The 12,704-nt window shown below is 46.5% G+C and overlaps 1 protein-coding gene across 1 annotated transcript in view; it reads left to right on the top strand.

Annotated features, from left to right (window-relative positions):
• The window catches only part of FHAD1 (forkhead-associated (FHA) phosphopeptide binding domain 1), a 101,500-nt gene that overhangs the window by 11,614 nt on the left and 77,182 nt on the right, over window positions 1-12,704 (top strand). The window contains exons 4-7 of the mRNA XM_011939914.1: window positions 1,540-1,629; window positions 3,031-3,135; window positions 9,111-9,218; window positions 11,752-11,835. Of these exons, the coding sequence (XP_011795304.1) occupies window positions 1,540-1,629; window positions 3,031-3,135; window positions 9,111-9,218; window positions 11,752-11,835 (387 nt within the window). The remainder of the gene's footprint in view (window positions 1-1,539; window positions 1,630-3,030; window positions 3,136-9,110; window positions 9,219-11,751; window positions 11,836-12,704) is intronic.

Raw genomic sequence — 12,704 nt, 5'->3', positions numbered from 1 at the left:
TGGGGTATGTGGATGTGTGAGGTGTGGGTGTGGTGGGGGTGTGTGTGGGGTGTGTGGATGTGTGTCGGGGATGTAGAGGTGATGTTAGGTAGGAGGAATGTGGAGAAACAGCACCTCCAGGGCTCTTCTACCCACAAAGTGCATTTGGGTTACTTGCGTCTCCATTTCCCTTCCTCGTGGACCTTGGAACAGGTCTGCCGTCTTCTCCAGGCCGCATCTGGCACTCATCACATGTGGGCTCCTTGTGACCAAGGGTATTGCTCCTGTGAACATCCGAAATGATTGTCTTTATTTTTCAAATTACATGTGCTGTGTTAATTTTAGAATAAAATGTAGATAAAACTGGAGAGCAAAATTAAAAAGAGAAAAGAAATGCCACCCCAAGAAATCTGTCAGTACTTGAGTGCATATTCCTCCTATTTTGTTTCTAAAATTACCTGGAAGAAAATACCTCCGTAACAGATATATAACAACAAAATTACACTATACACATTTTTTAAACTTTAAACAATCACTGTTTCCCCACATGGATAAGAGCTTTTCTCATGGGTCTCTAAAGCTCCATCATCATTCTCTTGTCTGCGCACAGTGGAATCAAACAGCCCCTGGGTTATCGGACATGGATGTTTCCTTTTTTGTTTGTTTGTTTTTGTTTTTATTTTTGAGATGGAGTCTCGCTCTGTCTCACTCTGCCAGGCTGGAGTGCAGTGGCGCGATCTCTGCTCACTGCAAGCCCCGCCTCCCGGGTTCACGCCATTCTCCTGCCTCAGCCTCCCGAGTAGCTGGGACTACAGGCGCCTGCCACCATGCCCGGCTAATTTTTTGTATTTTTAGTAGAGATGGGGTTTCACCGTGTTAGCCAGGATGCTCTTGATCTCCTGACCTCATGATCCACCCGCCTCGGCCTCCCAAAGGGCTGGGATTACAGGCGTGAACCACCGCGCCTGGCCAGGTATTTCCTTTTAGTTCACTATGGCTAACAATACTCTCAAAAACATCCCTGAACCCACAGACTTGCTGATTTGCCTGACCATTGTCCTTACACATTCCTAAAGCAGAATTTCTGGGTCAAAAAGGAGGCCCACTATTTATGTTCTTAATGCCTGTTGCCAAATTGCCCCCCAGAACGGCTGTTCCATTTTCACCGCTGCTCCCAGCGCAGTGGTGTCTTGGAGGTGTAAATTGCATAGGGCACTAAGCCGTCCAAGCTCGCTAGTGGCCCTCCAAGGGCATCAGCGCTTATTCCTCAGCACAGACTCTCCAAAGCTGGATTTTCCTTCTGGTTTAGATTGGTGGCTTTTGAAGATGAGAGTAGTGGCTTTATTCCTCTGATTTCCTGAGTGGAGAACCAGGAACGGCTGCGGGATCCTGTGTGCCTGTCAGACACCATGGGATGCCTGTGGGATCTCAGTGGGTGACTGGATGGAAACAGCAGGAAATGCTCTCAGGGGCTCACACAGGGCCTTGGAGCCCCTCCTTACCCTTACAACACTACCTGGCCAACCTCGGTCTCTTTCTCTGTTGTCCTTTTCTCCATAGTGCTCGGTGCTAAAGGAAGAGTTAAAACAGGAAGACGCTCACAGGGAGCTCAGGGAAGCTCAGGAGAAAGAGTTAAAACTCTGCAAAACTGTGAGTTGAGCTTCCTCCTTTGTAGGTACCACCAGAAAACCAGAGTTTGACCTTCGGGTTCTTGGTGGGATCCTGGGCCATCGCTAAGCACGAAGCTCTGGGGCCCTGTGCATGCTTGTTTAACATAGTCTCATCGCTCTTTGATCTGCTGCTTCTGCAAGAAAGAGATGGGTGAAGGGGCCCCAGGATTCCCTGGGCAGTTGGCTCTAGCTCCCTCAAGGGTTTCCCCTGGGGTCAGGTTGGGGTTGAGACCCAGGACAGGGACAGGAGGCTGGCCAGCTGGCCACCACATGGTCCCCTGCCCCACCCCTGACCTGTGACTCCCAAAGGAGCGTTCCACTGTCCTAAGTTTTATCCTAGCCACAGGCACCATTGTTGACACTTGCTGAAGTATTTTTATTTAAACACCACCATTTAACACCCACTTGTAAAAACAAAACAAGGCCGGGAGTGGTGGCTCACACCTGTAATCCTAGCACTTTGGGAGGCCAAGGTGGGTGGATTGCCTGAGCTCAGAGGTTCTGGACCAGCCTGGGGAACACGATGAAACCCCGTCTCTACTAAAACACAAAAAAATTAGCTGGGCATGACGGCGTGCACCTGTAATCCCAGTTGCTTGCTTGGGAGGCTGAGGCACGAGAATTGCTGGAACCCGGGAGGCAGAGACTGCAGTGAGCCAAGATCGTACCACTGCACTCCAGCCTGGGCGACAGAGCGAGACTGTCTCTCACACACACACACACACACACACACACACACACACACACACACACACACTATTTGCCTCATATAGAAAGTAGCACCATAAAAGTAAATACAATGAAAATAGGACCATTAAAAGTCGAAGGAGGTGTATTCCTCACACCCTCTGAATCCACCCCGCACATCACCAGGTGTGCGTTTTCCACTCGTTGGGAAGCTCAGCTTCTCCAACTTGCTCTTCCCCACGCTGGCGCCATTCCTCCAGGCCAGGAACATTTTACTCTCTGCCTCAAACAAAAAAGAAACATTTCATTGTTCCGTTCTTCTAGACCTTGCCTGTTGAGTCTTTCAAACAGCTGGTCCTTTAGGTTGAACTCAAAAATATACCCCAAGAGCAGGATTTCTAGTGAGTTGATGGATGTCCTGTAGTCCTTAATCCAGGAGCTATACTGATTTCCAAAAGAAACTAATTTCCTTTATCCAGAACTTTTAACGTATCCATTGAAAAATAAAGTCTGTTTTGCTGAGAGATGTAAAACCTTCCTCCGGGAGAAGGAATTAAACAAGCTGATACCAGACAAGGTTTCCACCTTAATGGATGGGATGCCGGAGGTGACAAGGGCTCAGACCTCTCGGCCGAGAAGGCAGCTCCTGCCCCCATCAGGGAGGTTCACTCCTCTGTTGTTGAAACTTTTTCAGCAAATCCAAGACATGGAGAAAGAAATGAAGAAGCTTAGGGCGGAGCTGAGGAAGAGTTGTACTGAACAAAGCGTGATCTCTAGGACTCTGAGAGAAAAGAGCAAGGTACGTAGTGGACTACAGGCCCAGAGAGCAGTGTGGGCAGGAGCTCCCCACTCATCATCCCTGTTAGTCTTCTAAGTGGCCTACGCTGGTGTTAACTCTTCTTACAGCTGAGAAAACTGAGGCTCACACAGGGAAAGGGACAAAGTTCACTCCATAATGTAGTTGTGGCAAGACTTGAACCCAGGTTGGTCTGACTCCAAGGCCCCTGTGAGTAACCCCACTACTCCTCACTGCCTTCTAAAACTGTTTCTTGCTTTTTGGTAATGAGACCCACCTCCAGCCTCCCAATCCCGGTTTAGAGTTTAGTGGTGCTTAATTATTTTAATGTCCCTTCCCAGCCTGGGGAAAAAATTGTATTGCATACTCCCTGCGTGTGCTATCCATCACAGTGGCCACTAACTGTGCATGGCTATTTAAATTTAAATTAAAGCCAGCATGGTAGCTTACACCTTGTAATCCCAGCACTTTGGGAGACCAAGGCAGATGGATTACCTGAAAATATCCTTAAGAGTCCTGAGCAGTGTGGACAGAATGTATTTCTTTCCATTTGAATCATCTACTTTATTTGATTAGAAGATGATTGTCGTTGAGAATTTGTTTTAAATAAAGACAGAGATTCACTATATTGCCCAGGCTGGTCTTGAACTCCGGGCCTCAAGCAGTCCTCCTGCCTCGGCCTCCCAAAGTGCTGAGATTACAGGCCTGAGACACCATGCCCAACCACAACTGAGAATATTTTAAGAACAAATCTAAAAGGCAGAGGAATTCTATGTGAAGGGAGGTTCACAGGGATGATCTGAGAAATAAAAGCAAATAATCTAGTTTTTCTCCAGTTTTATTTAATATGAATGTGAGTATAGTCACCAGAGGTCAAATCATTAAAACCTCACGAACTGAAATGTATACTACACTAGAATCACATCTTATGGATAGTATTGAAGCCTGCAAAAGTTAGCCAGACATAACTAGAGTTGGCAGAAATAATTAACACAAAATTAAAATCAACAGTTAAAACTACACAGAGTAAAATTTATTTATCGATTAAAACTTAAGAGAAAAATCAAATATTCTTGTCCAGGTGCGGTAGCTCACGCCTATAATCCCAGCACTTTGGAGGCCGAGGCAGGAGGGTTGCTTTAGGCCAGGAGTTCAGGACCAGCCTGGCCGACGTAGTGAGACCCTGTCTCTACAAAAAATTAAAATAATCACTTAAAAAAATCAAATATTCTTGAAAAAGTTAGATTTGTAAAATATAATCTGGGGAAAATGGACATGGTGGAAATGAGAACTACAAAATAAAACCCACAATAACAGACCTGTGATTGGTAAATATTTGATAGGGTCCAGAAAAACTTATAGATGAATCAAATCATAGTTGTATAATTTACCTACAAAAGAACTGATCCAGATAAAAATAATTTCGGGAGACTAAAGTGAAAATGGAAACATTTAGAAATCTGTTAAACTATTGGTTTAATGAACTTTGCTCTAGAAAATACCCTCTCAATGAAAATGAATTTGCTATGGTATATTTTTTTTTTGAATAGTTGTAGTCATGAACATGGAGTCAAAATGCTCTCTGGGCTATCAATTTTTCTCTAAGCAAGGCTTTGGCTGCATTCCACAAGTCTTAGTACATAGTATTTTCATTATTATTCAGATCAAAATATTTTCCAAATCCCCATTGTGATTTCTTCTTTCACCCACTGGTTACTATGAAGCTTATTTCCTAATTTCTAAATATATGAGGGCTTTCTACTTACCTTTTTCTGTTACTGATTTTTAGCTTAATTATACTGTGGTCGGAGAACATCTTCTGTGTAACTTCAGTCTTCTGATCTTAATTGAGACTTGTTTTATGACCTGCATGTGGCCAACTGCAGTTCCACATGTACACTTGAAAAGAATATGCATCCTGCAGTCATTGGGTTTATTATTCTATATATAGACATTAAATGAAGCTTGCTAATAATGCTCAAAACTTAAATGTTCTTGTTGATTTTTTTTGTCTGTGTGTTTTGTCAGCCACTGAGAGAGGCACGTTGTTTAAAGATCCTATCGTGATCGTGGATTTGTCTTTCTTTTTTTAATATTGTCAATCTTTGCTTTATATATTTTGAGGCTGTGTTAGTAGATGCATATATATTTACCATTTCATTACTTCCTATCGAATCAAATCTTTGGCCATCACAAGATGTTTCTCTTCATTGCTAGAGATGTTTTTCCCTTAAAGTCTTTGTCATTAAGGTAGCTCCATCGGCTAACCTAGCTTTCTTTTGATTCGAGTTTTCAGAGACTATCTTTTTCACACTTTTTATGTCAATCTTTATTTTACAATGTGTATCTCATGTGAACAGCACATAAGTTTTATACAGTTTTGCCATCTTTGTCTTTCAGTCCAAATATATTTAGTGTAATTGCTGGTATATTGGGATTTAAATTTATCTTCTTGCTCAGGGCCAGGTGTACTACCTATGATATGTTCCTTTTTTCCCCATTCTTCCCTCCTTTTGAGTTGATAGTTTTTTATCATTCCCTTTTTCCCTGTATTAGCTTGGAAATTTTCTCTCTTTTACTGTTCTTTTAGTAATCATAAGACAATAGCATGCATTCATGACTTACCAAAATCTAATATTTAGTGAGTTTTTAACTCTTTTACTGTCTTAGTGATTATTCTAAATTTTACAATATGCATTTTCAACTTACCAAAATTCAATATTCATCAATAATTATATCCTTCTTCTTAACACAATGACTTAGACATTGACACTTTAACTTCACTTACCCCATCCAGACTTATATGCCATTGTTTTCATTTTCTAAACTTCTCTCTATATTTGAAACTCCAAAAGACATTATTAGTATTTTTCTATAGTCAACATCCATATCTACACATTACTATTATGTGTTTTCTACATTTCTGATCATCCTTCTAGATCATTTTTCTTCAGCCTGAAGAACATCCTTTAGTGTTTTCCTTCAGCATGGCTCTGCTGGTGGCATATTCTCTCAGGAGTGTATGTGCATGTGTGTGTGTGCATGCATGTGTGTGTATGTGTGTGCATGTGTCTGAAAATTTCTATGTTTATCCTTCATTCATGAAACATATTTTGACTAGGTATTGAATTCTGCACTGGCAATTGTTTTCTTTCAGCACATTATAGATGACAGTAAGTCTATCATTCCATTGTCTTTTGGCGTCAATTATTTCTATTTAGAAGTAAGCTATAACCTAGCTGGGCGCGGTGGCTCACGCCTGTAATCCCAGCACTTTGGGAGGCCGAGGTGAGCAGATCACGAGGTCAAGAGTTCAAGACCATCCTGGCCAACATGGTGAAACCCATCTCTACTAAAAATACAAAAATTAGCCGGGCGTGGTGGTGCATGCCTGTAATCCCAGCTACTCGGGAGTCTGAGGCAGGAGAATCACTTGAACCCGGGAGGCAGAGGTTGTAGTGAGCCGAGATCGTGCCACTGCACTCCAGCCTGGGCAATAGAGTGAGACTCCATCTCAAAAAAACGACAGAAAAAAAAAAAAAAGAAGTAAGCTGTAACCTAACTATTGCATCATTATATAGTCTTTTTATATTCTGGATTTTTTAAATGTTTCTTTTCCTTTGACTTACAGCAGTTTTATTAGGATGTATTAAGGTGTGAATTCGTTTTTATTTATCTTATTGGAGTGCATGTGGGCTTGAATCTTTGGCTTGCTGTTTTTCATTAGTTTTGGAGCTTGGGCTGTATACTACCTAGGCAGTGAGGAGCTACTGAGGCTCTTGAACAGGGATCTAATATAATTAAATTTGTGATTAATAATAATGGTGAAAATGATAGCCACATGGACTTGGCATTATGCCGAACATTTCATCTCTTTTCATCCTCACAACAACTCTGACCTAGAAATTATTTTGCCCATTTTATTTTATTTTTTTAAATATATTGGAGCTTTTCCAGATTCCTGTTCTACAGATGAGGAAGTCAAAGCACAGAGTCAAGTCACTACCCAAAGGCACACAGTCAGTAAGTGGCAAAGCCAAGACTGGGGGAAGCCAGGCCTGTCTGACTCCAGTTACTGTGGCACAGCCACTAGCCACGTGTGGCCATTTAGGTGAAATTAAATATAACGTAAAATTCAGTTCCTCAGTCACATGAGCCCCACTTCAAGTGCTCAGTAGCCAGATGTGGGCAGTGGCCACCCTATTTGACAGCACAGAGTTAGAACATTTCATCATTGCAGAAGTTCTGCCAGACGGTGCTGCCCCACCACTTGGCAACCTTCTCACAGGACCATGAAGGATGTTCTGGAAGGAAATAAATTAGAGGCAAGGAGGCCAGGTATCACGGCCAAAGGTGCTCAGGGCCTAGCCTGAGACCACGTGTATTAGTCCATTTTCACACTGCTGATAAAGACACACCCGAAACTGGGAAGAAAAAGAGGTTTAATTGGATTTACAGCTCCACATGGCTGGGGAGGCCTCCGAATCGTGGCAGAAAGGCACTTCTTACATGGCAGTGGCAAGGGAAGAATGAGGAAGAAACAAAAGTGGAAACCCCTGATAAACCCATGAGTTTTGTGAGACATATTCACCATCACGAGACTAGCACGGGAAAGTCCGGCCCCCAAGATTCAGTGACCTCCCCCTGGGTCCCTCCCACAATACTTGGGAATTCTGGGAGATACAATTGAAGTTGAGATTTGGGTTGAGACACCATCAAACCATATCACCATGCACAGGGGAGAAGCTTGATAAATAAACCTCTGACAGCCGATGCCAAGGGTCTGCTGTGTGGCAGTGATACGAGGAACAGAACTGCCAGAGCTGGGGATGGGGGCAGGGAGACCATGCATTGAAAGGAGGAGCCAGAACAGAGCCCAGGACAGCCTCTGCTTTTGCAGCATTTGAAAAACGTCCTCTGAAACAGCAGTCGGGGTATGTTTACACCTGAGAGGATGTAAGTGAGGAAACTGAGGCCCAGAGAGCTTAGCCGGCCTTCCCGGGAAACAGCTCGCTGGGGACTGGCTGCACCTTGCCACTCAGAAGAAAACTTTACAGGTTGCTCTGGGTGTTTTACATGAAATGTATGTGACCCCTCTCTAGCCCCCTAATAAGCCACTTCTGAGGTTGTTTCAGAACAAAATCCTCTCATCTGGGAGACTTTGTCTCATTGCCTAGGAGTGCCTGAGCCCTGGCTCAGCAGATGCCCAAAAGGTTCATGGTTTAGGTGTGAACTGAGCAGCTGCAGGGCTCGTAATGGCCAGCAGAGGGCAGCACCGAACACACCCAAGCTCACCTCGAGTTACCCATTACCCAAGAAAGCAAGCGGGGGAAAATGGGCCTTCTTTTGCCGGCTACAATTCTTTACTAGCCATTGCTTAGCGAGTCTTCCAGGGCAGTTTCCCTTGGTAAGTGTGCTAGAAGTGGTAACAATAAACAGTTACGATAATAAACCCAGCAGTAACATTTACCAAGTACCCACGATGGGCGGTGGTTCCTTATGGTGTTAGGATGACGCTGAGTGGTGGCTACTGTCATCCACTTGTTCTAGGTTACACCATCTAACACATTTATAGAGCCCTTACGAGGCGCTGTCACTATTCCAGGCTTTTTAAAATCCCCACAATAACTGCGAAGACGGAACTAGTATCACCCCGTTTGACAGATAAGGACACTGAATCACGGAGCAGTGAAATGACTTTGCTGAGATCATACAGCTTGTTAGGGACCGAGCTGGGATTAGAGCCTGGGGTAGGACAAATATTGAGCCCAGGGTGCAGAGCCCGGCCCTTTCCCCCAACAGACAGTGCCCCCTGAGCCTGCCTCCACCCCATGCACGCCTGTGACCCCTGCCATGTGGGCTGCAGCTGTGCCTACCCCTCTGGGACCCCCCACGGCCATTAGATGTCCTAGAGGAATTTCCCCAGAGTGCATTATGATCACATTAGCAGCAAGCACTCACTTTCATCGTCATTTCAGGTTGAAGAGAAGCTTCAGGAGGATTCCAGAAGGAAATTGCTTCAGCTGCAAGAAATGGGGAACAGAGAGAGCCTCATTAAAATCAATTTGGAGAGGGCAGTAGGTCAGGTAGGCGTGTTCCAGAGCCCCCCTCATTGGCCCACGCTCCCCAATGATTGCACCCAAGCAGCCAGTGGGGGTGAGAGAGGAGGACGCCCAAGGTAGAAAGACAGACGTGCATTAATTCTCCCATTTATCTCATGAGCAGAGGCTGTCTGCAGCTCCCCACCCCTGTGGACATTGCTAAACAGATTTCTGCTGCTGGGAGGCCTCCCACTGGAATAGTTTACAATGACCTGAGACTCGGACCAGGCAGCCATTCCCAGCTCCATGCCTGCCCCCAGTTAACCGAGCCCCTTGCCCCCAGTGGTGTCTCTAGCATTTTCTCCCTAATGTTTTCAGTCCTGACATTTACCACAATCTTTCTTCCCCTCGGGCCCCAGCAGACATTGCAGTCAGTGTCTATAAGGAAATGCCACTTTTCTTAATAAGGTAAAACCCCAGAGTGTCCAAAGTGCATGCTGGATGGAGAAACTCCCGGCTGCGGGTGAGCCACTCCGACCTGGTCTGGAGGTGACGTTATCTCTGATGCTGTGGCCTGAAATTGCCAGTGGCCCTTCCTGGCACATGTGACACAGTCATGAGGGCCAGAATGTGCAGACGAGAGTTTACCCAGGGCTAAGGGAAGGCAAACAGGAAACCAAGATGGGAGCGCATGTGACCCTCAGGAATGTGGCCCCCCAGGGGCCGCCCACTCTAGATTCCTCCACAGGGGTCCCTCTCCTGGAAACCATGGCTCCAGGGGATCCACAGAATGGTTTGTGTGCACACGTGTGTGTGTGTGTGTGTGTGTGTGTGTGTGTGTGTGTGTATTTTTATTACCGGTAAGGAGGGCTCCTCATGTGTCCCACTGGGTTCTCAGGAGGGTCGGTGAACTACCAAGAAAGGTTAAAAGCCAGGATCCCTCCAAACCACCCAGCTCAGTTCCCAAAGCCCTTGCATTTTCTGCCATCCAAGCCTTACCAGGCAGTGTGACCAGGCCTTTGTGCCTGCACCCTAAAATTCAAATATTCACCACTGTCACCCCCAGCACCATTTCTCCTGTGGGGGTGCCAGCCCCTTATCAAGGGCAGAGAACCTGCCCGTCTGGGCCTCTCCCTGTGCACATTGGCTACCCTCAACCTTCCACTCAACACAAACCTGATTTGAGGGCCTGACCTGTGCTCTTTGCCCAAGGGCCAAGATTCTTGTTCCAGCTCTGGGCAGAGGTCATCTGGGAGGAGCCCTGGAGGTCCTGAGACTGGTTCAGATCTAGACTCGAGAGAAAACACAAGCCCTGTCTCTGCCTCCCAGCATCTTCCCGCTCCTGTATTTCCAAGGCCCTGCTCCTGTCCAACAGTCTGCCCTTCCCCAGCCAAGTGACCCCAGGCCCGAGGCCATGTCTGAGATGACCTCTCCCTCCCAATGGCCCTGGGCAGCCTTTCCTATGGGGAGCCCCTGATGGCAGTGGGAGACCATCATTCACAGGGCTTCTTCTACAAAATCAATTCTTTGGGTGAGCTGGGACCCTCCCCTTGGCCATGAAACCAGAGGATGGCTTTGAGAACCTCATGTCACCTGGTCTTCTCCTGGCAGGGTCACTGCAGAGACGTCCCTAAGACATTTCCCATTAGAACTTCCCCTGTTCAGTAAATACCTGTGTCGTGGGCCCCTTTGACTTTTTGGTTGATGCAGTAGCCCTTTCGGTCCCTTCCAGGCTCTGCTTTGGAGCCTTTAATAACCACATTTTGCCAGGGAACTGGAGACTCACACCAGGGGCTGCCATGTTGGTAAATTCCCAGAGAAAGTCGGGCTCCTTTTTACCTCTAACTTCTGATGGAATCGGGACCCCCTGGACTTCTGATTCTGTAAGCCCGGACTTAATGTAACTGCTATTTCATCAGCCTTAACCCGAAAACACTAGCACCCAGGAGGGGCTCAGTGAAAGCTGCTAGAAGTAGAGGCCCTTGGCTTTAGCTGATGTTTCTGTGTACAGGCATCCAACAAAGGTGAGTTGGGTGTTTGAGTGTCTCCTCTACACCACGCACTGTAGTGGGCTCCAGGGATACCGAGATGAGCACAGTGGGGACAGTCTTCAGGACGCTTATGGGCTCAGGCACGAAATGGAGAAAGGGAGAACATTCTCCTCTCCCCGAGCTTCCTTGCTGACTACACAATTTACTTGGACTGACAGCCTCAATATTTATTTCACAGTCTGGTGCCAACTTAGCAATTACGGAACAGCGCTCCTGGCCCCAGACTTCCCATTGGATAATTGGCAGCAAGAGGCTCTTCTGAGGGTTTGAGACATGTGTGTGCACTGACCACAGGCATCGTCCGGGTTAGGCAGGCGTGCCTGAAAAGTAATTAAAGCCTGCTGTTCTCCTTTCTTCCGTGGGTACCGCCACTCCCCGTGAGCAGTGAAGATTCTGATAACTCGGAATGGTCATTCAGGCGTGCAAACCCTGCTAAGTGGTGTCTCCCGCACCCTGCCATGGCAACGCTGCCCCCGCTTGCCGGCCCCCACTGCCCCCCTGACACTGTTGCCCCCTTTCTGCTGCAGCTGGAGCACTTCAGAAGTCAAGTCATCAAGGCCACCTATGGACGGGCAAAGCCATTCCCAGACAAGCCCGTCACCGACCAACAGGTTAGTCCGCCGTCCCTGCCACGTGGCTCCTTCCCTTTCCTCTTCTTCTTCGGGGATCTGGATTCCAGACCCTGGGAGCATATGTTTCTGTTTTTGTTGGTGGCATATTTTTCACACTGTTGCTACACCATAAAGATTTGTTTTGATTTTATGGGATTTCCTGGCTTTTAAAGTAAAAGCCAGTTAAAACTCCCTTGAAATGTGTCTGTGAAAATCAAATTAAACCATTCGGGCTTACTTCTGGTCTCCAGACATGCATGTTTAGCCTCCATTAGCACTGGGAGAAAGGGAGCCGCCTCCCCACAGCCAATGCGTTCTGGCGCGTTCCTTCAGAGGAGAAAAGTTGACAGTGGCAGTGAGGGCGGACGTCTGGCTGTCATGATTGCCTTGCTATTCTTCCGCTACACTTTCTAGGCCCCTGTGTCAAAGTACAGATGGGAAAACATGCCGTGGGCTGCTCTTAGTGGGCGTGGGAGAACCTGACCTGCTGCTTATGAGCCCATAATATCAGGCTCAGTGTTCTGACTCCCTATACAACACAGAAGAATCTGGAACAAACTCAGGGCCACAAGACAGGCCTTTGGATCTTAAAAATAATCTTTGATCGGCCGGGCATGGTGGGTCACACCTGTAATCCCAGCACATTGGGAGGCCAAGGCGGGCGGATCACCTCAGGTTGGGAGTTCAAAACCAGCCTGACCAACATGGTAAAATCCCATCTCTATTAAAAATACAAAGTTAGCTGGGTGTGGTGGCGCATGCCTGTAATCCCAGCTACTTCAGAGGCTGAGGCAGGAGAATGGCTTGAACCTGGGAGGCAGAGGTTGCAGTGAGCCAAGATCAAACCATTGCACTCCAGCCTGGGCAAC

The sequence above is a fragment of the Colobus angolensis genome, unplaced genomic scaffold, assembly GCF_000951035.1.
Source record: "Colobus angolensis palliatus isolate OR3802 unplaced genomic scaffold, Cang.pa_1.0 Scaffold185, whole genome shotgun sequence".
Lineage (NCBI taxonomy): Eukaryota > Metazoa > Chordata > Mammalia > Primates > Cercopithecidae > Colobus > Colobus angolensis.
This window is presented reverse-complemented; position numbering and strand designations above follow the sequence as displayed.